Source organism: Thamnophis sirtalis, unplaced genomic scaffold, assembly GCF_051295495.1.
Source record: "Thamnophis sirtalis isolate CommonGarterSnake01/CBP01778 unplaced genomic scaffold, rThaSir2_p1.2 scaffold_20, whole genome shotgun sequence".
NCBI lineage: Eukaryota > Metazoa > Chordata > Lepidosauria > Squamata > Natricidae > Thamnophis > Thamnophis sirtalis.
This window is the reverse complement of record NW_028261400.1, coordinates 139,764-162,500: the sequence shown is the minus strand read 5'-3', so window position 1 is coordinate 162,500 and position 22,737 is coordinate 139,764. Positions and strand designations below refer to the sequence as shown.

The following is a 22,737-nucleotide window of genomic DNA, read 5'->3' as shown; positions in this document are numbered from 1 at the left end:
CAGGTTTCCAATCACATCACATGATTGTTTGTGGGTCCTTTACTGAAATCCAGTTCTATCACCATTTCCCATAATCTATTTAGGAAGTGTAATGATGTGTGAGAATGACTTTTGGGATGAGGGGAGAGAGGCGGCCTAGGGAAGGATCAGAGAAGAGGGGAGAATCCTGCAGCTGCATAATGGGAGAGAAAGAAACTCAGAAAGGATCCTCACTAACTTTTCAGGCTGAGAAAAGAGCTGGTGGGAGATTTGTTCTTTCAGACTTGCAAATTTTTGTAAACGTCGCATTACAATCAAGTAGAATTAGCACATCTGGAGATGTTTCCCATCGGGATGACCAGGGAGAAGATTAGCCTGACAGATTTCTTCTTGATCAACCCATGCTTTCTGGGAATCAACCTTTTGTTTTCAAAGAGTTTATGAGTCATCCTCTTTTTTTTCTCTGTTCATTTTATTTGTCATCTGCTCTAGAATGTTCCCTATAATTGACTAACTGTGTCGATTATATTTTCTCTATATTTTATCAATATATGATTGACAAAAGTTTCTCACACATTTTCATTTACTTGTGAAGATAACGGCAGTATTTGTATCCTATTTAACCATATTTGGAGATGAGAAAATTGTATAAGAAAGATGCAATCTGGGATAAATAACAAAGTTTTTTGCTTTTCAAATTCCTGGATTTTCCTATTCTAGTTTCATCCTTTTCTGAAGAAGAACGAGTTTTTGAATATTTCAGAGTTGGAACTGTACTTGGACCAGAATGGAGAAATAAGAGCAGATCTGGCCATTTCGGGCTTCTTGGTTCTCCCCAAGGAGGATGCCAAGAAAATGTTTCTGGCAATTTTAAAAAGACAGAGACTTTATTTCGACCGAGATACTCTTTCACAGCTAAAGTTGCTTAATAAGGTAGGAGAAATTGTGGTGTCCTTTCCCTTTTTCTCAAAGCCTGAGGTCCCATTTCAAGTGGGCAAAGCCTGGAGTCTCGAGGGTGGCTGGCCTTCCATGCCAGCTGGTGTCATCTAATGGAAGTTCTTCAACAGATGGGACCTAAGTGGAGGGACTTTGCTATGTTTTATGGAAATATTTCAAGATCTTATTGGTCAGAGGTTTCTTTCTTCATATAGTTTTATTTTATATTTAAAAATGTAATGGAATAAAAGTTTCCTAAATCTTTACAGTAAATTTTATTAGTTTTAATATGAATATATTATCATACTTAAATCTTTTTTCAATTCCATCTCTCCTAACTTTATTAAAGAGAACATTAGTTTATTGTAATGTAAAATGCCAAAAGCAAAAGGAAGGAACTAAATGAACAATCTGCCAGTTGTTATACCTCCTGCATCTGTTAAGAAATAGTCAGAGATTTCATATTTAGCTCAGTGAAGACCAGAGGCTACTTGTCTCCATTCATTTCTCCCTCCATTTTCCATGGACGGAGAGTCCTAACACCTTTTCTTTGGCATTCCTTCTTTTTCTGCTCAGTCCCTGCCTCAGTCCAAATGTGTGGAAAGTTGTCTTCCTGGATTTGTCAAGAGGGCTCAAGAAGGAGAGCCAGTTTGCTGCTATGATTGTGTTCCTTGTCCGGAGGGGACCTTCTCCACTCGGAAAGGTTGGTGACACCAGAGGAAAAGAAGGCCTTGTGGAAAAGGATTTTTCCATAGCATTTTGATAGAAAGTACAAATTAAAGCATGAATTAAAATTCAAATCTTTTTTGTTTATTCAAAATGCACTACAAATCCTCTGATTTTCTGTACCTTAGTTATAAATGTATTAGAAAATTGTATTATCTTTCTTTTTCTGTGGAATGATTAAGCAACCCATCTTGGAAAACATTCCTGGAATCAGGCTTTGTCCAAAAAGTATTTCTTGAAATATAAAAAAACAGAATATTAAAGAAATATTGTTTTTTGGCTTTTTCAGATACACAAAAATGCACCAAGTGTCCAGATGATAAATACCCAAATGAGGAAAGAGTCCAATGTATCCCCAAAGTTATAACCTTCCTGTCTTATAAAGAACATCTGGGTATCATCCTGATCTCTTTTGCCCTATTCTTGTTCCTCACCACAGGCCTTGTTTTAATCATCTTCATTAAATACCGAGAAACTCCCATTGTCAAAGCCAACAACCGGGACCTCTCCTACATCCTCCTGGTCTTCCTTCTGCTTTGCTTCTTGTCTCCTTCTCTCTTTATTGGTCAACCAAGGAAAGCCACCTGCCTTCTCCGACAAACGGTTTTCAGCATCATCTTTTCAGCTGCCGTTTCTTCTATCTTGGCCAAAACCATCACAGTGGTGCTGGCTTTCCTGGCCACAAAACCAGGAAACCGAGCAAAGAGATGGTTGGGGAAGAGCTTGGCCAACTCCATCATCCTTTCTTCTTCTGCTGTCCAAATTATCATCTGCTCCATCTGGCTGGGAGTTTCTCCCCCATTCCCTGATTCTGACCTCCACTCCCAGCCTGGAGAGATCATCCTGCAATGCAACGAAGGGGCCGTTGTCATGTTCTACATCACCCTCAGCTACATGGGCTTCCTGGCTGCCATCTGCTTCACGGTGGCTTTCCTGGCCAGGAATCTGCCTGGGGCCTTCAATGAAGCCAAGCTGATCACCTTCAGCATGCTGGTCTTCTGCAGTGTCTGGGTGACTTTTGTGCCCACCTACCTGAGCACCAAAGGGAAATACATGGTGGCTGTGCAGGTCTTCTCCATCCTGGCCTCCAGTGCTGGTCTGCTGGTCTGCATCTTCATCCCAAAGTGCTACATTATCCTTCTGAGGCCAAACCTGAACACAAAGGAGCATCTCACAGCCAGAACATATGTAAAAACATGATAAAAACACCATGATATTATAAGAATGGTAACATGTCCTTTTATTTGAAAGAATACCTAAATTATTTCCACTTAGATAGTATGCAAGAATCAAAGACAATGATATATGTATGTTTCTATATAGAAAATGTTTGAATGACTGGAATTCTTGTGTCTTCCTTTTCATCACAATAAATTTAGCTAAGGAGAAGAACTCTGTGAAAATCATTCAGAGGAATTTAATATTCGGCAACTATCAATGAACCAGATACAGTCACTGTTCCCTCTAAGGTGCGCGGCCGCGCGGCCGCGCACATGGCAAGAAACCCCCGCGCAGAGGTTTCTAACTCCCGCGCAGAGGTTTCTTTCAAAGCAAACGTGGGGAAGTCCTTTGCAGGCGGCTAGAACTGGCTGCCTGCAAAGGACCTCCCCAAACTTGTTTCAGCGGCAGCTCTCAGCCTGGGCGGCAGTGTCATGCAGGCTGTGGAAGTAGGGGGAGGAGGAGGGAACCAAAGAGAGCTTTTACCGAGTCTGCGCCCCACAGCCAGGACCGTCCTTGCACCTCAAGCCGCGTTTCTTCCTGCAAAGTCCTTCTGGTGTCAAGCGGAACTCTCGGGTTGCCCGAAGGGCTTTGCAGGAAGAAACGCGGCTTGAGGTGCAAGGACGGTCCTGGCTGTGGGGCGCAGACCCGGTAAAAGCCTCTCTTTGGTTCCCTCCTCCTCCTCCTCCTCCTCCTCCTCCTCCTCCTTTCTGGACCCCCTTCCTCAAAGATTTGGTACCAAAGCAATGGCGGTGAGGAAGTTGTGTCTTTTGGATTTTGCACTGTTGTCTTTTCAATGGTTCTCAGACTGGTTGAACCTTTAGCAGCTGGGGTGATATTCTTTACTGTTAAGGTTACAATTGGATGTGTTGGACAAATCTTAAAAGATGAAACTTTTATTAAAACGTTTGACTTAACTAAAAACGTCTTCCTTTTTCTTCTTCTTCTTAAATATGATTTATTTATTTTTACTTCAGAAGTTTGATGACCGTTGTACAAACTAATCCAACCTAAATGTAGCGGAGGAGAAGAAGGGGGGGATTTAAAAAGAGCAGAGGAAAAAGAAAAGAAAAAGCATGAAGAAAACATAAAGAAAGGGATGGGAGGGAGGGAGGGAAGGAAGGCACTTTATGTTGAAACAGAAAATATTATATAAGGAAGAAAATGGAAATAACTTAGGAAGGAAGGAAGGAAGGAAGGAAGGAAGGAAGGAAGGAAGGAATTGCATTTAATATTGAAGGAAAAGAGAATGAAGGAAAAAGTATTGGAAGGATTGAAAGAAGGAAGGAGGAACAAAGAATTACACTTAATATTGAAATGGAAAAGAAAATATAATGAATGAAAGAAGAAGTATAGGAAGGAAGGAAGGAAGAAAGGAAGAAAGAAACAAAGACTGTTGAAACAGAAAAGATAATATAAGGAAGAAAATGGAAAGACGTATAGGAAGGAAGGAAGGAAAAAAGGAAGGCAATGTTGAAATGGAAAAGAATATAAGGAAGAAAATGGGAAAAAGTATAGGAAGAAAGGAAGAAATGTACTTAATATTGAAACAGACAAGGGAATGAAGGAAAAAATATTGGAAGGATTGAAAGAAGGAAGGAAGAATGGAAGGAACAAAGACAATGTTGAAATGGAAAAGAATATAAGGAAAAAAATGGAAAAATGTTAGGAAGGAAGAATTACACTTAATATTGAAACAATTGAATATAATGAAGGAAAAGGAAACAGGAATAAGGGAGGGACGGAGGACTTCAGCTCCCAAGGCTGGGAAAAGAATCCGCACTAGGGACAATGCAAGCTATGCTTCACCCCGTCAGCAATGTTCCCTCTAATTTTTTTTCAGTGTGAGTGGAAAAGTATTCTGGGAGTTGAAGTCCACAAGGCTTAAGGCTGTCAGGTTTGAAGATCCCTGGGGGTTTTTTCCTAAAGGGTTAGGGGTGCGAGGGTCTTGTAACTTGACAGCTTTAAGACTTGCACGCTTCAATGCCAGAGTTTCTGAGCCAACATTTTGGTTGCTAAGCAGGACCGTTGTTAAGTGATACTGATATTATATAACACTTTTAATTAAGCGGGTACCTTGAATAAACATAACTTTGAGTTTCAAATAATACTGATTTCGTTGTTGTCTTAGGTGACATCTGTGAAAAAAATTAAGGTGCTCAGGCATGAAAATGTGCCGCTCAAACACTATACTTTTCCGCTCACACTGAAAAAAAATTAGAGGGAACATTGTTTGTTTCAGTTTCAGTTTGATTTTATTTGTAGGCCGCCCTTTTCCCTGAGGGGACTCAGGGCGGCTCACAGAAACCAGGGAGAGGGGAATACAATACAATACAATACTAAGACAACAACACATAATAAAATAATACGCAACATGCATACAACATTCGGGCGGGGTAATGGTCCTTATCCCCAGGCCTGACGGGCGAGCCAGTTCTTCAAGGCTGTGCGGAAGGCCTGGACGGTGGTGAGGGTACGGATCTCTACGGGGAGCTCGTTCCAAAGGGTCGGGGCCACTACTGAGAAGGCCCTCCTCCTTGTGGTTGCCAGCCGGCATTGGCTGGCCGATGGAATGCGGAGGAGGCCTAACCTATGAGATCTTATAGGCCGTAGGGAGGTAATTGGCAGAAGGCGGTCTCTCAAGTATCCAGATCCACTGCCATGTAGGGCTTTATGGGTGGTCAATAGCACCTTGAAGCGCATCCGGAGATCGACAGGTAGCCAGCGCAGCTCGCGGAGGATAGGTGTAATGCGGGTGAATCGGGGTGCACCCGCGATCACTCGCGCGGCCGCGTTCTGTACTAGCTGAAGTCGCCGGATGTTCCTCAAGGGCAGCCCCATGTAGAGCACATTGCAGTATTCCAGCCTAGAGATCACGAGGGCCCGAGTGACTGTTGTGAGAGCTTCCCGGTTCAGGTAGGGTCGCAACTGGCGCACCAGGCGTACCTGGGCGAATGCCCCCCTGGTCACAGCCGCTATATGATGGTCGAATGACAGCTGTGGATCCAGGAGGACTCCCAAGTTGCGAACCCTCTCTGAGGGGTGTAAAATTTGACCCCCCAGCCTGAGTGTTGGATTAATAGCCGAATTTTTGGGAGGAAAACACAACAGCCACTCGGTCTTTTCTGGGTTGAGCACAAGCTTGTTAATCCTCATCCAGTCCATGACGGCTTCAAGTCCCCGGTCCATTACGTCAACCGCTTCATTGATTTGGCACGGGGCGGACAGATACAATTGAGTATCGTCCGCATATTGATGGTATCTAATCCCGTGCCTACGGATGATCTCTCCCAGCGGTTTCATGTAAATGTTAAATAGTAGGGGGGATAAGACCGAACCCTGCGGCACCCCATATTTTAGGGGCCTTGGGGACGATCTCTGCCCTCCCACTAACACCGACTGCGACCTGTCCGAGAGGTAGGAGGAGAACCACCGTAACACGGTGCCTCCCACTCCCACCTCCCGCAGTCTTCGCAGAAGGATACCATGGTCGATGGTATCGAAAGCCGCTGAGAGGTCAAGGAGGACCAGGATGGAGGGATGTCCTTCATCTCTGGCTCTCCAGAGATCATCCATCAATGCGACCAAGGCGGTTTCAGTGCTGTAACCGGGTCTGAAGCCTGACTGGAAGGGGTCTAGATAGTCTGCTTCCTCCAAGGACCGTTGGAGCTGGAAGGCCACCACCTTCTCAACAACCTTCCCCAGGAAGGGGAGGTTGGAGACCGGGCGGTAGTTATTAAGGACAGCTGGATCTAGGGATGACTTCTTCAGGAGGGGTCTCACCACCACCGCCTTCAGTGCGGCGGGGAAGTTCCCCTCCCGAAGGGAGGCGGTTACAACCGCCTGGATCCAGCCTCGTGTCACCTCACTGCAGTTAGAAACCAGCCATGAGGGACACGGATCCAAAGCACAGGTGGAGGAACTCACAGCTCTCATGGCCTTGTCCACATCCCCGGGGGTAACCTCCTGAAACTCAACCCAGAGCTGTTGAACTTGGTCCCCCTGAGTCTCGGCTGGAACTGCAGATGTGGAGTCCAAGTCCGTCCGAAACCGAGCAATTTTGTCCGCTAAGAATTGGGCATATTCTTCAGCTCTGCCCTGCAAGGGTTCCCCCGCCTCCCTTTTATTCAACAGGGAGCGGGTTATCCTAAACAGGGCGGCTGGACGGGACTCAGCGGACGCAACCAGGGAGGCTATATGTGATCTTTTAGCTGCCCTAAGTGCCCTAGTATATTCCCTGGTGCAGGTGGTTACCATTGCTCGGTTCGGTGCGGACTTATCGGACCTCCAACGGTGCTCTAGGCATCTCCTCCGGCGCTTCATCTCCCGGAGCTCCTCGGTGAACCAAGGTGGTCTCCGGGATCCGCTGCCACGGAGGGGCCGCAGTGGCGCAATCCGGTCGAGGGCCTCTGACGCTGCCGAGTGCCACGCAGCAGCCAGAGTCTCTACCGGACTGTGGGTGAAAGTATCAGGAATAACCCCAAGCTCTGTCTGGAACCTTACTGGCTCCATAAGACGCCTGGGGCGGAACCACCTGGTCGGTTCCTCCTCCCTACAGTGGGGGTTTGGCCTCCGGAAGTCGAGCCTCAGTAGGCAATGGTCTGACCACGACAGGGGTACGATGTCACTCCCCCTCAGACCAAGATCACACATCCACTGCTCCGAGAGAAATACAAGGTCAAGCATGTGTCCCGCCGAATGGGTTGGGCCTCGGATTACTTGAGTCAAGCCCATGGCTGTCATGGAAGCCATGAACTCCTGCGCCCCATCAGAGTTTTCACCGAGCGTCGGCAGATTAAAGTCCCCCAGGACCATCAGCCTAGGGAACTCAACTGCCAGCTCGGCTACTGACTCGAGGAGCGAGGGGAGGGCTGCTGCAACGCTGTTGGGAGGCAGGTACGTTAGCAGCAAACCCACTTGACCCTTGAGGTCCAACTTTAACAGCAAAGACTCACACCCGACAATCTCCGGAGCAGGGACCCTACGAGGAACTAACGACTCCCGGATAACAGCGGCCACACCCCCACCCCTTCCCTGGGCTCTCGGCTGATGCAGCACCTGAAATCCTTCTGGGCACAGTTCTACAAGGGGGACTCCTCCCTCTGGGCCCAGCCAGGTTTCAGTAATACATGCCAGGTCTGCCCTCTCGTCTAAAATTAAGTCCCGGACGAGAGGAGCTTTATGTACCACAGACCTGGCATTTAGCGACAGCAGCCTGAGTCCAGGGTCCTGATTACTTACGCCATCTGGTCTCGGAGTGGGACTCACAGGGCCGGAAGGAGGGATCTCTGTAATGTAGCGAACCCTCCTTCCCCGGTAATGGCCTGCCCTGAAGTCCCCGCCATATCTGCCCCTCCCTGTTACGACCGTAATACCCCGACCCTCTCCCGTGTCTCTAGCTCCCCCAACCACCCCCATGGCCCCCACTTCTCCCGGCAGGTCCTCCGAATCAGGCATACTCATTCATTCACCCAAGCAGTCCCCACAAAAAGTTAAAACACATAAAAATACAATGATAATGGATAATAAAAGTGGGATCATTCACTCAAGCACATACAATCCCATACACTCCTCATACCAGATAAAAATTGCGCGGATAAACGGTTGTGCAGATTGGTGAAGGCAGGATCTTAGAATTGGCCTTCTCGTTAATAAAGTCTAATGGGAGTCCGATAGAAAGCTGTAAATGGTCCAGAAAAGTATATGTCCAAAAAGAAATACTGACAATGTCCACTGGAGGGAGTCCAAGTTCTTAACACACTGTCTTTCTGATGTAATAGTGCTGGGTGATGGTAAAGGTTTCAGATAAATACCCGTAATGACCACTAGAGGGAGTTCAGTTTCCCAGCTAGCACAGCACTCCTGAGGCAGTGATAATTGTAATGGTGGCAGCTGATGGTAATGGCTGCCACAGGGAGTCCGTAGATTAGTTTTTCCAGTTTTTCTCCTAAGCCAAGCCAATAAATGGTCAGATCTTTTAAAGTCCTGCAAACACAGTGATGAAATCGTGGCAAAACGCCCTTTTAAAATGCAGGGAGGGATAGGAGCGAAGCTGTAATGGAGACAGGAAATCAATTCCTCTGCCTCCCGGTCCCAGTCCCAGTCCAGTCTAGGCATCTCTCCTGGGCCTCCCACTTCCTCTTCGGGGCATAAACCAGCCCCAAAATGTTGATCTATCAGTGAGGGAGTTCGGCACTCCTCCAAACGGCAGGGCCAAAGCCTCCGCCTCTCGCACAGAGCCGTCGCCGCCGCTTCCCAGCTGTTTAGAGCGTCCGAGATAAAAAGCCATGCCAGGGAGGGTCTCGTCGTTCCGGAGCTGTTCCTGGAGCCGCTTAAAAGCGGCCCCCACCCGAAACGACCACCTCCCTGGAAAGGCTGAAGGCTGATACCCAAAAGGAACCCCTCCGTTACCATATTTGGGGTCCTGGGCGCCACGGTTAGTCTCTTCTTGATCGCAAACATTCGGAGCGGTGGGGTTCGGCAGCCATTCTAATTCCCACGCATTGGATACAGTATGAAAAATTTGAGCAATTATTCTTACTGACAGTGGCTGAAAGTGTGTTCTGTATATTTCAGAGTATAAGACGCACCTAGATTTAGAGGAGGAAAACAAGGGAAAAAAGTTTTGGCTCCACTCATGCAGGCCAAAAACTTTGGCCTCCTGAACCCTCCGCATGTCCTATTTTCACAAAAAAACATGCCTGGTTATGGCCTGCTTCTGGGGGCTGAGGAGGGCAAATACAGGATGCATGGAGGGTTCGAGAGGCCAAAAGTTGGGCCCATATTCAGCCTATAACACACACTTAAATTTTAATCCCCTTTTACTGGAGGGAGGGGGGGGTGCATCTTTCAACATGCATTTGTGAGAGAAAGATCATAAGAGACAAGATGGAAGCTGTAGGAGCCCTGCTCCAACGTTATTGTTGCATAATCTCCATGAGAATGACCTGGAATTGCAGGGATTGACCTGCTCTCCATCACTATTATGTCCTTCTTTCTTGATTTCCTGATAAAACCCCTTTCACAGAAAGCATCGACCGGAACAGCTGTCTGGGGTTTCACTTTGGGTTTATTATTTAAGTATCTACCTTTTAGAAATCCCCACTCTATTTTTTCCTTCCTCATCCAGAGAATGAAAATAGCAGCATCTAACACTATTCTGTCCCTTTAATTTTCCACTATATCATTTGTCCATTTTTTCCCTGCTTCTATTCCAAGTCGGCTTGTGTGTATGAAAGGCTGGAGAAGAGGCCCAGGGGAAAAAGCCCTCGAGAGTCTCTCCGGGAGGAGGTTGAAGGGATCCTGTGTAGAGGCAGCCTCATCATTGACCAAATGCTCTGGATTGTGGCGTGAGAGCTCAATGCCGCCTATTCATCCAGGTCCAAGAATGAAGGGGAGCAGTGGTGGGTGTCAATTTTTTTAGAACCTCTTCTGTAGGTGTGGCCTGCTTTGTGGGAGTAGCTTGCTGACCATGTGACCAGGTCAGAGTGGCTTGCCAGCCATGTGACCGAACAGTGAGGTGCTATGAGGTTTATGGCTGGTGAGGCACTGACACAGTGGTGGGTTTCAAAGTTTTTTTAGACTTGTGCTCTTCAACTCCCAGAATTCCACAGCCAGGCATGCTCAGTTCCGATTTAAAGTGACAGCATTTGTTTTTCTCCTTTGCAAAAGAAGTTTCCTTCTTTCTTTTTCTTCTCCCTTCCCCTCCTTCCTCCCTCTCTCCCTCCCTCCCCCTCTCTCAAACATACACAGACACACACACACACACACACACACACACACACACACACAGGTTGGATTGGACTATCTCTCCTACCCCCTTCCCTCTCTCACTCACTCACTCTCTCTCAAACAAATACACACACACAGTTGGATTGGAGGAAGAGCACCAGCGAGGAGACCACAGGAGGAGGCAGGAAGTCAGTCAAAGAGCCATACTGGAGCACACACACTTTTCCCCAACCCCGGAAGGATCCAGCCCAGCTTCACTGATTACAGGTTTGAAAAGGCAACATGGCTCTGTGTCAGCCTCCGCTTTGCTACTGCTTCGGCTGCCATTGAAACGGGGAGCGGGGACATGGTATTTAGGAGGGGAATCATTGTTGTGCTGGAAGAAGTTTCGAGACACTGAACTGACCACCTTACTGCGTTACATGTGGAGGAGGAGTGTTTCCCACCAAGGCCAACGGTCCAGTATTCCATCCTGGTGATGCCTTTCAAAGTTATCTCACACCTGACATTTGGGAGAATTATGATTGGACTGTGCACGGGGATGCCAAGGGGAGGGGAATGAATTATACATTATATTATTCGCTTTCACGCCTAATTAACCAGACTCAGCTTAGCTTTGCAACTGTTCATTTATGATTAGTAAAAGTACACTTGATTTCAATACAAATGGAGTCCAGTGGTTTTCTTTCCTGATTACTGAATGAAGTGCTGCTGACAATCTGTCTGCAATCAAACTACACTTGGGGAGGGAGAGCACTTCCCTCCAGCCTTTTCACAAAGCCCCGCACCAGGAGGACAAAGTTTGAATTCCTCCCCCTCCCTCCAACTCACACGTACCTTTTCCAGCTGCTTCAAAGAGGACTTAAACTCTGCTCTTGCCTTGGGTCCTCTGCCCAAACGAGCGCCCTCTACAGGAGGAGGCAGGAGAACTGCGTGCCTCACCTACGTCAGGAATTTTTAGGCTTTTAACCCTTGCTTAACTCTGCTGGAGTGATCATAAAATGCCTAAAAAGACTAGATGAGGCACGCACTTCTCCTGCCTCATAGTAGAGAGCGCTTTTTAGAGGCTTTTTTTAACAGTTAAGCAGAGTCATCCACGGTGAGTAAGCAACTAGCTCAGCCTGACCTCAGCTCTTGCCTTTTTCCTTTTACATTTTTTTTCTTTTCATGATGACAGGGGTGAGGCTCTGCCTCCCTTGCCTCACCTGACTGCACGTCACTGTGACCGAATGGGAGTGGCTTGGCAGTCATGGGACTGGGTGGGCATGGCCAACTTGTAAAATGTGGGGAAACTCACTTGCTTAGCAACCAAAATGTTGGCTCAGAAACTCTGGCATTTGAAGCACACAAGTCTTAAAGCTGTCAAGTTACAAGACCCTTACACCCCTAACCTTTTAGGGGGGAAAAACTCCAGGGATGTTCCAATTTGACAGCTTTAAGGCTTATAGCAGTTAGACTTATATACCATTTCATAGGGCTTTCAGCCCTCTCTAAGCGGTTTACAGAGTCAGCATATCGCCCCCACAATCTGGGTCCTCATTTTACCCACCTCGGAAGGAATATGCTGACTCTCTGTAAACCGCTTAGAGAGGGCTGAAAGCCCTATGAAGCGGTATATAAGTCTACTGTTATTGTATTCACTTCTCAAGTACAGTTAAATTCATTCACTTCCCTCTTTCTCCCCCTCCATATTCTGCACATGCCCAAACAAACCCCTTTGACATTCTCCCGGTCCTGGGCTCGGAGGCCTCTGAAGCGAAGACCGGCCCTGGAGACGGCTTGTAGATGGCTTCGGGAGGCGTTCCTGCGTTTGGGATGGAGCGGCGGCGTCAGGGCTCTCGTTGAAGGCAGGCAATGCAGAGAGCTTTTTCTTTCCGCGGAGGTCTGCGAGCGGGAAACCGGAGCGGGGAGCAGCGGCAGGGCTGAGCAGGCAGGTGGCCTTGGGAGGCTGGCGGCTTGCGCAGGAAGGCGGCAGCGGAGGCCTGGAGGCGTAGATGGCAAGGCACACGAACTTTTGAAATTTTGGGAGGAGTAGAGGTGCGCAGGTGGCCAGGCTTCGGAGAGAACGGCGGCCCTGGGTTAGGAGCGTTGAGAGTGGCTGGCTCGGGAGGCGGAGGTGGATTAGAGCCGGCAGGGCAGAGAGGAGGCCCGGCGGAAGAAAAAAAACCTGGCAGGGCAGGCTGCGCAGGCGGTGAGGGCGCAGAGGCCGCGGCGGCTTGAACTCGGCTGGCCCTGGAGCTCCTCGAACTTCTCGTTGGGAGGCAGGCAGAGTAGCGGGTGGCTCCAGCAGCTGAGAGGGGAGGCCGGCAGTAGAGGGAGGAGGCAGGCAGGCGGTGGCCTGGTTTCTCGGGCTGCTCGCGGCGTTGGGAACAGCAGGACTTCGGCATCATGTAGAGACAGCTCTTCAGAAGGCAGCGAGGATTTGCAGGCAGGCTGCGGAGGCAAGGCGTTGAGCTCTTCGCGGCAGGAAGGGTTGGCTCGAACGGGAAGCAGCAGGCGGCTTCTGAGCGGAAGGTTAGAGTTGCTCCGTGGTAGGCAGACTTCGCAGGCAGGCTAAGTGGCCAGATCGCGAAGCAGTTTGTGCTATCGGGACAGCTGGCTGGATCCGTGAGGTGCACGGAAAACCCAACGGCTTCGGGCCCAGACAGTTCCGGCTGAGGTTGGCTTCCGCAGACTGCGGCTCGTCCTCGGAGTAGGCGTAGACCAGGGGTCTGTTGCTTGTCCTCCGAGTTGGCGTAAATTGAAGCTTCTCGTTGGCTGGATACTGCTGTAGCTGGGCGCATGCTGGCCTTGGGTTCCAGCAGGTCCTTCACGGGCTCTTCTCCGCGGTTGAGCCTCGCGGTCCATTGCTCGTCCTTGCGCATCGGCGGCGCTCCGTCCGAGGTGAGTGCGGGACACCCCCTCAGGCGGACGGAGGCCGCGTCTGATTGATGCCAAGTTGGCGGAGACGCTGGCAGGCTCCAATGGCGGTGGCTATGGCTGCTGCTGCTGCTGGAAGGTAGCGTCGGAGTTGTGCGAAGGTAGCTCGGGTAGCCTCTGGAATTGTGCGAAGTAGAGGTGGCTGCGACTGGCTGTTCTTTCTTTTTCCAGGCCCTGCGGGAATCGCGAATCCCATCCTCGTCGCCAGTTTTATGTATTGGATGGATGGAAACGCAGGAGCCATGGATAGCCAGAATGATGGTCTTTATTGTTACAGAAAGTAAGATGACAGCGATTCAAGGTTTCACAAAACGCGCCCAGTATTTATAGTAATTGTAACAATCACATTAACCAATCAGGGGCCGGGTACTGCACAGCAACTGCTGGTGCAGTACCTTGGCCAATCAGTGAAGATTAACAGTTAAGGAAGGCTAGCAACAGCCTCTGCTGCGTCCTGGCCAATCAGGCCACAGCAGAGCAGTTGCTGGCCCGTTTGCAAGTCTCCTAATACATAACACCGAGGAGGGTCCTGGTAAGGAAACAGGCCTGAGAAGGGGGCCCAGCAGGTCACAGGTCCTCTACTAAGACCTTTAGAATTAAGTTGAACCGCAAGAGAGATCCCAGTCCCTCCTTCCTGACCCAGGATGTCTCCTCCTCCACTTTTGGCCCTTTGCCCTGTAGGACGTTATCACCCAGAGCTCTCCCAGAAAAATGAAATATCCTAGGAAATATGGAAAAGGCAGAATATTTCTCTGGATGTGAAAAAGGAAGAAACATGTTTTATAAAGAGAGAATAGCTCCCTGCAGCTTCCTGCCTCCACTCACTTTGTCAATGGGCTATTAAGAAGGCCAAACCAGTCCCTTTACATAGTAAAGAGTTCTCCCCTTCAGCTCCAGGAATATGGGATTAAGGCATGATAATATTGCCCCTTTACCCAATCAGAATGCAAGCTCAAGATCAAAGGCTAGAGAGGCATAAAACCAGGGACTTTCAGCATCTCAGTCCTCCCTTCCCTTCTCTTCTCCACCAACATTGAAGGATGGGATCATCTTTTCTGTTCAGGACTCAAGCCATGTAGTCCTGTCCACCATTAAAACCATCTTTCCAAGCAGCCTCCATGTCTCCAGTGTCTTTTTCCCCACTTGGAGCCAAACCCAGAAGGACATTTCTTCCAACAGCCCTTTTTTTGAGGGGAGGGGAGGGCGAAGGGCAGCAGGAAGTCTCCCTTCTAGAGAAAACCCTGAGATGTCCTCACCCAGCCCGTATTTTCTAAAAATGCTCCTGTAGACCATAGAAGCCTTCCTGGAAGTAACCTTTTCTGAAGACTGGGTCTCTGCTTTGCAGCCCCCCAAGTCTGGGTCACATTTTTACTGTCTCTATTTACATCCCAATCAGGTGGCAGAGACCTTGGTGGACGCCTGTAAAACTCCAGTTGCCAATCTCCATCTTGAAGGCAGAGGAATTGTAGGGTGAAGGTAGGTAACACTAAGGAGACCTCAGCTATTCCTTGACCTCTCTTCTGACCAAACCTTGGGGGAGGGAGCTGGGAATAGCTAAAAATTCAATTGGGATTTAATTGACCAATCGCATTTCCCATTATTGTCTCTTTTCCTCTATTCCTTTAAATTACAATTTGCCCTGGCTGTCCAACACTTGTCCTAAAGGATCATTGAGGTTAAAGGAACTGGAAGTCAAATACATTTAGAATATTATATACTGTCCTGGATATTGTCTCTCAAAACATACATTCTGATTTTTCCAAAAAAAATATTAGTGCTATTACTTTGTAACGACAGTCTGACAACTGTCCCTATTTGGTGAAGGCATGCAATTTCCTTTAGAGAATGGGACTCCCTGAAAAGCCTCCCAAAAGAGAAAAGAATTCTTCATGGGCCACATTAAAGGCTATCGAAGTCTTTCATCAATGTGAATAACTTTGTCTTTTTCAGTGCATTTTTTTCAGTGCTGCAGGAAGAATAATCTGGACTTCCTGCAATAACATCTATAAAGCTTCTCTTTACCGATCCCAGAGGGTCGTACTTGTGGGTCAGCCAGGAGTTCTGCCTCTTGTGCATTGCATGAAAGAGCCCCAATGTGAAGCTTGTCCTGGAAAGAGGAGCCCTGGGGGTCTCTGGGGCCCCCTCCTCCCGCCTGCTGCATTGGAGGATGGAGGCAGAAAGCAGGTCAGGCTGGGATAGATCCTCTCCAGTCTTTTTTTTTTCAAAAATATATTTTTTAAATTATTTTATATCATGCATTTCCATTCTACGTTCAGCAGTGTGTCTCTAGGTGTCCAAGGTGCTAACATACAAATGTACAATCATCATCATCATCATCATCATCATCATCATCATCATCATCATCATATATAATCACAGCTGATAAGGGAAGAGAGCTTATGGCTTAGAGGTTATTACAACTGCCTAACATGTAAAATAGCCTAAGTTCAAATCCCAATAAGGGTATGGCTAGCTGATGAGAACTGAATAGCTTGAAATAGATCTATACTAGTCTCCCTTCATTTATTTATCAGCAAAAAATTGCTGATAAATAGCAATTTATCAGTCATATTATAACATAGATTATTGTATCAATTATATAACCATCAACAAAAATTTACTGTTTTTCTTTCTCATGTAAACCACATTTCACCTAATTCCACTCCTCTAACCCCAATATCTGTCATTTAACCATGTATAGAATAGTCCCCATGTTATGACATAATCTGAATCTTCTTTTCCTTTGATTCTTAGGGTTACCTTTCCATCTCTGCACATTCTGGAATTATTTTTAATTATTATTATATCGTCTGCAGGGGTTCCTGGGTTTTCCCAGCATTGTGCATATGCTATCCTGGTGGTCGTCTCCATTCTGAAAGCCTGCAGAGACCTGGATGACTCCTTGCATACAGACTGCCCCCCCCCCGTGTCCTCAGGACTGTGTGGTAGACAGGAGAGAGGAGGGGGTCATAGCCCCCCCCCACCCTCTGTTGGGAGAGGGCTGTTCCTTTTAACGTAGATGATCTCTTGGACCCTCTTTCCAACCAGGGGTCTCCTCTGTCCAGAGCGTGGACTTTGCTCTCTCCAAAGGCAGCAACACAGTCCTTTCCCCAGTTCCAAGGAAATTATCTTTGTTATCATTGTTAAGAAAACAATGTACCAGTCGATTATATTTGATTCTTTTCTTCTTCAATCCCCAGAAAAAGGTGTCTGCAAGTGTCGCCAGAACAACGAAAGGAAGATGTGGAGGCCACCATAATCACGGTGGAACCGTACATACCGGGACCCATCTACCCCAACATCCCCATCATTGATGAGCGAAGGATGTCAGACGTTCTGCCTTGCACCACAATGTGATGGATGGTAAGTGTTTGAACTAATTTGGTTTTTTCTCATTATGATGATTTTATTGTTATTTAATTCTTAGATGGATTCTATTCGAGAGGCAGAAAAACCCAGCTGACTGCAGTCAGTGGGCAACTTGGAGGCTGCAAGAAGTGAGTGGCCGGAGGACTTGCCCAAAAGAAGAGTCCTAGCTGAAGGGAGAGGATTTGGGGTCTCTTGAGGTCACCTGGGGTCCTTGGTTGCTTTGCGTTGCCTGGTTGGGTTTTTGGGTGGGGATGGCTGGCCTTGGAAGCTAAAAAGGAAGGAGAGTGGGAGCCTGGTAGTTTTAAATATTAATTGGGTTGCTAAGTTTTATTTATTATTTCTTGCTTACTTATTTACTTATTAAATTGGTGCTTCTTTTGCCCCAGGATGAATAGCTGCCAGGGGTGAAATGCCAAAACAACTGGAGCCCAATTTGGACCCCTTCGGCATTGACAACCTCACCATCAGTCAATTGCCAAAGGCCGCCTTCCTTGGAACAGCTGACATCCAGTCCGAACTTCTGGCTGACTGTGTGTGTGCTCTGAGGAAGATGAGGGCTACAACTGAGGTTCAACCATGCTGGACAGGACTCATGAGGGGAATCGGACAAAGAGTGTCTCTCCCATAAACAATTGGGGAAAACACACATGACAGAAGCCCAGATTGGCTCTCTAGTTGCCCAGGTCAGGAAGGACCGTGCCAGGAGTTCAAATTCCTGGACATCGGGTGGAAAATGATGTGCAGGACTCAAGGATGAAGGCTGAGCATCCAGGACTGGCAGCTGCTGAACAACTGGAAGAAAAGTGCTTTCCCGACTCTCTCCAAGATGACATCCAGACTTTTATTCCCCGCTGAGAGATTCCTGGTTTCCTCACCTGAACTTTTCTTTTTTTATTTTTATGTACTTTTTAATGTAGTTTTATTTAACTTTTGGGGCTTGCTTGTATTTTTTTTAAACATTTTTTGGAGGTTTTGATTAAATAAAAAATTGATTTAAAAAAGAAATGATATGAGAAAAAGTACAAATGAAATCTTAATGAAAGATTCACACTGCAGCTGCCATTCGTTCCTTCGAAATAAGAGAGCTTGTTAAGTCCTACTGCTAAAAATTATCTATTTTTCTGCTGGATTTTTCTGATGCACTCAGGAAATCATAGATATTGTTCTAAAAGCTGGATGGTATTTTTAAAACAACATCAAAGTAACTTTGTCTAAGAGTTGGTGTAAATGTTGCATCACAAAATCCTATTTCTTCAACTATCCCGCCTGTATTAATGACAATATAGAAGACTAGATGAGCAAGGGCCAATTGCTAGTCATACCTCCTCAGTTTTATGAGGCATTATCTTAATTAATTAACTTAATTATCAGGAAGTACCGTAGTTAATATTCTGCTGGGTCAAGGTATATCACCAGCATTCCCACAAACTATTGAGGAAGTGTAAAGATGTGTGCAAATAAAATATGGCATCAGGCTAGAAAGTGGAAGCTCCTGAGTTCTAGTCCCACCTTAGTCATGAAAGCCAGCTGGATGACTTTGGGTCAGTCACTATACCTACCAACCTCACAGGGTTGTTGTTGTGAGGGGAAATAGGAGAAGGAAGATGTGTTTGAGAGATTGACTGTCTTGAGTTGCTTATAGAAATAAAGGAAGAGTAACAAATAAAGGACCTTGGGGAGAGAAGGAGATGCTGCTGCACAGGGAATAACCAGATAAGGTGGGGGAGCCCCCAGGTGCATAACTGGCACAGAAAGGACCCCAGAAAGGACCCTCCCTCATTTTTCAGGCTTTCAAAAGAGTTGATGGGAGATTTGTACTTTCAGACTTGCAAGATTCTCTTATGTATCCTTCCAATAAAGTAGAGTTTCCTCATTTGGTCGTATTTCCTATCTGGTGTACCTGGGAGGTGATGGGGGAGACTTGCTACCTTGTGTGCCAGGTGAGTCTGGCCAGAGCCGGATCTGGGATCTCAGATGCGGCTGCTGCAGACTTTTGAGGTGCTTCTTCTTGTTTTCCCTCATCTTCTGAAGAGGGGTGACTTTCTCAGTTGGCTGTAGTGGCTTTTCTGCACATGGCAGAAAGTTCCTCACCTCTTTGAGGTCTTTCTCAGAGTCAGCCTTCTCTTGCTTGAGATGGACACTTGGCTAGTAACCTCATGCAGTTCTTTGTAGAGTTCTTCAATGTATTTCACCAAAGATTTGTTCTCTAGCTCTAACTGATGGCATGATCTCCTGCAGGTTTTCTGCAGGTCTTCCGTTGTGGTCTTAAGTTGATCCACTTTCTCCTGGAGACAGCTGTGCTGATCTTTCATCCACTGATTGTCTTTCTGGGATTTCTGGGTCTGAAAGTCAAAGAAGTCTCTCAGTTCATCAACCTGGAAGTTGGGACCATCAGTGGTCGCTGAGAGATTATCCAAGGATATTGACCGTATGACCATTTCTTCCTTGTTGCTGACCTGTTTGACAAATGGAGAGACACAGTCACATCCTCTCTCAGTTCAGGGCTAATTTTGCTAACCTGCCTTCTCCATTCTGGCTTTTTCCTAAAGTTTTGGAGTCCATCATCTTCTGCTAGCATGAGATGCAGCAGGAGTGGAGAACCAACCATCTGCAGAGGGGGACGTGGAAATGTTCCTAGTGCTGGTAAAGGAGGAAGGAAAGAGAAAGGGGGGAAATTTTAGGGTAAGGTTGGTGGATTTGATTACTGTGTGGATGGGTGAACTTTTGGGAGACCTGAAAGTCCAGACTGGGGACAGGTCATCCATCTACCTCTGTGGTCACTCAGAGTCCACACAGTTTCCATGCTGTCAATCAATGCAGACCAAACTCCCTGGAGAAGTCTGCAATGCTGGGAAAAGTGAAGGATCACTCATAAGCAACTAAAATGGGGATGGGGGAAGGTTGGGAGACCCAGAGGACCAGGTTGGGGACAGATCTCCATGGAGAAAATTGATCTATGGGCTACTAGGCATCAACATTCAACTTGATGACACAGAATCAATCTATCAATCAGTCAATCAGGCAGGCAGGGAGGCAGGCAGGCAGTTAACTTAACAAGGTCCCTTTCAGCTGAATGCTTCTATTGTCTATTTCCTTTTCATTGTTGCCTTAACCTACAAATAGGGAACAGATTAGGGTTAATACAATCAAATGACAAAAGCCTAAAGCAGGGGTGTCAAACTCAATTTCATTGAGGCCTGTATCGGGGATGTGTTTGATCTCGGGGGGGGAGGGGTTGGCCAGGGTGGGAGTAGCCAGTTCGACATCACTCGTGTGTCAGAGGCTCCCCTCCCAGGCTCCGTTTTGAGCAGCCACAGCCTCCTGCAGTGCTCTACCAGCGAACTGGGGCTTAGTAGGGCCACTCACGGCCCTCTCAAGCTCCGTTTTCTTTGGCAGAGGCGCCATGGGCCAGTCCGCTGTGTGCAGAATGGCCTGCGGGCCGGATCTAAGCATCCTGCAGGCCAGATCTGGCCTGTGGGCCTTGAGTGTGATACCCCTGTCCGAAAGCAGTCATTAAACTACAGTATAACAACTTTGTGTAAAAAACACAAACTTGGCCCTTTAAGGCTTGGATGGTCTTCAACTCCCAGAATTCTGCTTGCTAAATGGCTGGCTGGAGAATTCTGGGAGTTGAAGTCCCCCATACCTTAAAGGGGCCTAGTTTGAGAAACGCCAACAAAATCCCTCAATACTGGTCTCTCTTCAAACTATCCTGACTTCCCATTTCATTCTGAATCCAACTCAAGGCACCTCATTGCTCAAAACCCCCCACAGGACTCGGTATCAGCTCCCCATCGATTTGACTGTCTTTGTATTGCTATGATTTCTGATAACAGGAAAAGGTGGTGACCATTGGAATTAAGACAGACACTCCCCCCCCCGCAAGTACTTACTACGAGTCCCATCTCAGCCACGAAGCCCAGTGGGTGACCTTGAGCCAGTCCCTCTCTCAGCCTTCACAAGGTTGTTCTTGTGGGGATGAAGGAATCTTAGATACGTTCACTGCCTTCAGCTATTTAGAGAAATAATAAAGGCGGTATAAAAAATCCAAGTAATAAAAAAGGAAAACAACAGTCGCCAGGCCAAGTTTGCTATTGGGAAATAACTACTATCTGGCCAACGGAATCAGAGTTTAGTCATTTCCCCAAATCATGAAGCAGGTCGACCTCTAGCTTTGTGGTTGCAATGCCCACCCAACTGCGAAAGACTGAAGCCATTTTTTGGGCCCCTAAACATTGCAGGTTTTTCCGAGTGCCCTTCACCGCCAGTCAGCCAGCCAGCCAGGCCCAGCCCCTTTCTGGAGACAAGAACCTTTGACATGATGGATGAGGAGATTGGTGACAGGGATGGAGGCTGCCAACATGGAAGGTATCAGCCCGTCTGTGAACTTTAATGGAACCCCCACTTTTCTAATCTCCCCCCCCTTAGTTCTGCCTTAAAGCGAAGGGTCTCTCCCTCCTGAGGAGCCCAGGCGAGGGAGACCCTGCGATGCCCCCAGTGCCAGCCATCCAATCCAGCCACTTTCCAGGGATGTTGAGCAGAGCCTCCATTATGTGGTCCAGACTCCCCAAGGATGCTGGAGGTTGCCATGGCGAGCTCCAGCCAATGAGCTCAGGAGCAGCCTCTGATGTCACAAGCCAAGGCTTTGATTGGCCTGGACCTGAGATTTGAACAATAACCACCAACCGGCTGCCTTCCCTTGGGGGTGTGGCTTATCCATTGATGAGCCAATCCTGAAGGGGCTTCGAGCCCCGAATTCACTTCAGCCAGAGCGGCTCCCTCTGAAGGGGGAACCCTCAGTCGGAGGGGAGCCCCACATTCCGCCCCTTCTCTGGGAGTGAAATTAAAATCTTGTCCCTTGGGAGTATGATCTGGTGTTAGAGATCCAGAGAATCCAGGTTTCCCTCTCCAGGCCCAGACGATGAAAGGGAAATATGCATAAAAGATCAGATGTGATTCATATTCAAAAGGCCTTGTGAGAAGGAGGTGCCTGAAGAAACACATGGGTCTTTGCAAGCTTTAGCTGTCCTACTCACTGCCCGGGTAGGCCAGGTATGGCTTAAAGGCCAGATGATAGACTGCCCCCTACAGGCAGTGAGAGGGACAGCTAAATCATGGAACGGCCCAGTGGAGAAGGACCCTGACTGCTAACTGGGGAGTTCTGGGAGCTGAAGTCGACTCTTCTTCAGGTTGCTAAGGTTTAGAAACATGCCCTGGTAGATCTTGCACTGGGCAGTTGGACAGGTGACCTCTAAGGTCTCTTTCAACTCCATTTGTCCATTATTCTGACTGCTTACCTTTTTATGGAGGGAAAAAACAATCCTCTCCAAAAAGGGGCCGGAGGAACAAAATGGAGGATGCGGGGTCTTTGCCAGTTTTAGCTGTCCTACTCACTGCCGGCAGAGGCCAGGCATCACTTAAAGGCCAGACTATAGGCTGCCCCTTACAGGCAGTGAGAGGGACAGCTAAAGATGGCGCAAGCCCCATGGGGTCCTCCATTTTGTGGCGGGAAAGTGGCAAAGGAGAGAAGTGGAGAACTGTGGAGTATTTCCCTCCTTTTTCCCTCTGGGTTCTGTGTGTGGAACCTTCCCTCTTCTTTTGGCCTCTTGAGTAAAACCCATCCTGGTTTTGTTGTCCCCCAAACTCACTCCTGCTTAGTGTCGAAGCCGATAAGCCTCCGGACACAAGGAGTGACAAAGAATCCTACTTTTACTTAACTTTGGTTCCCAGATGGAAGGATTGAAAAGCTAATCAAGGGCCAAGAGGAGAATCTCACAGTGAAGGGAGGGACTCCCCTTTGCCCTTCCCCTAATCATACATGCACAACAGGCCCTTCTGGTTGGTTCTTTGGATTTTACC

General features: G+C 47.6%; 2 protein-coding genes and 1 long non-coding RNA gene across 3 annotated transcripts in view; 2 read left to right on the top strand and 1 right to left on the bottom strand.

Annotated features, from left to right (window-relative positions):
• Positions 1-1,713, top strand: part of LOC148042238 (vomeronasal type-2 receptor 26-like) — a 12,166-nt gene extending 10,453 nt beyond the window's left edge. Inside the window, exons 2-3 of the mRNA XM_087703090.1 lie at positions 700-912; positions 1,492-1,713. Of these exons, the coding sequence (XP_087559216.1) occupies positions 700-912; positions 1,492-1,626 (348 nt within the window). The 3' untranslated portion in view covers positions 1,627-1,713. The remainder of the gene's footprint in view (positions 1-699; positions 913-1,491) is intronic.
• Positions 1-22,737, top strand: part of LOC148042234 (uncharacterized) — an 845,903-nt gene that overhangs the window by 737,905 nt on the left and 85,261 nt on the right. The gene's annotated exons all lie outside the window — the stretch shown is intronic.
• On the bottom strand, positions 17,801-20,891 carry LOC148042237 (uncharacterized). Its single transcript, XR_015695229.1, has 3 exons — positions 20,772-20,891; positions 19,934-19,991; positions 17,801-19,334 (listed from the first exon to the last, which is right to left on the bottom strand). It is a non-coding gene; the product is annotated as an uncharacterized LOC148042237 (long non-coding RNA).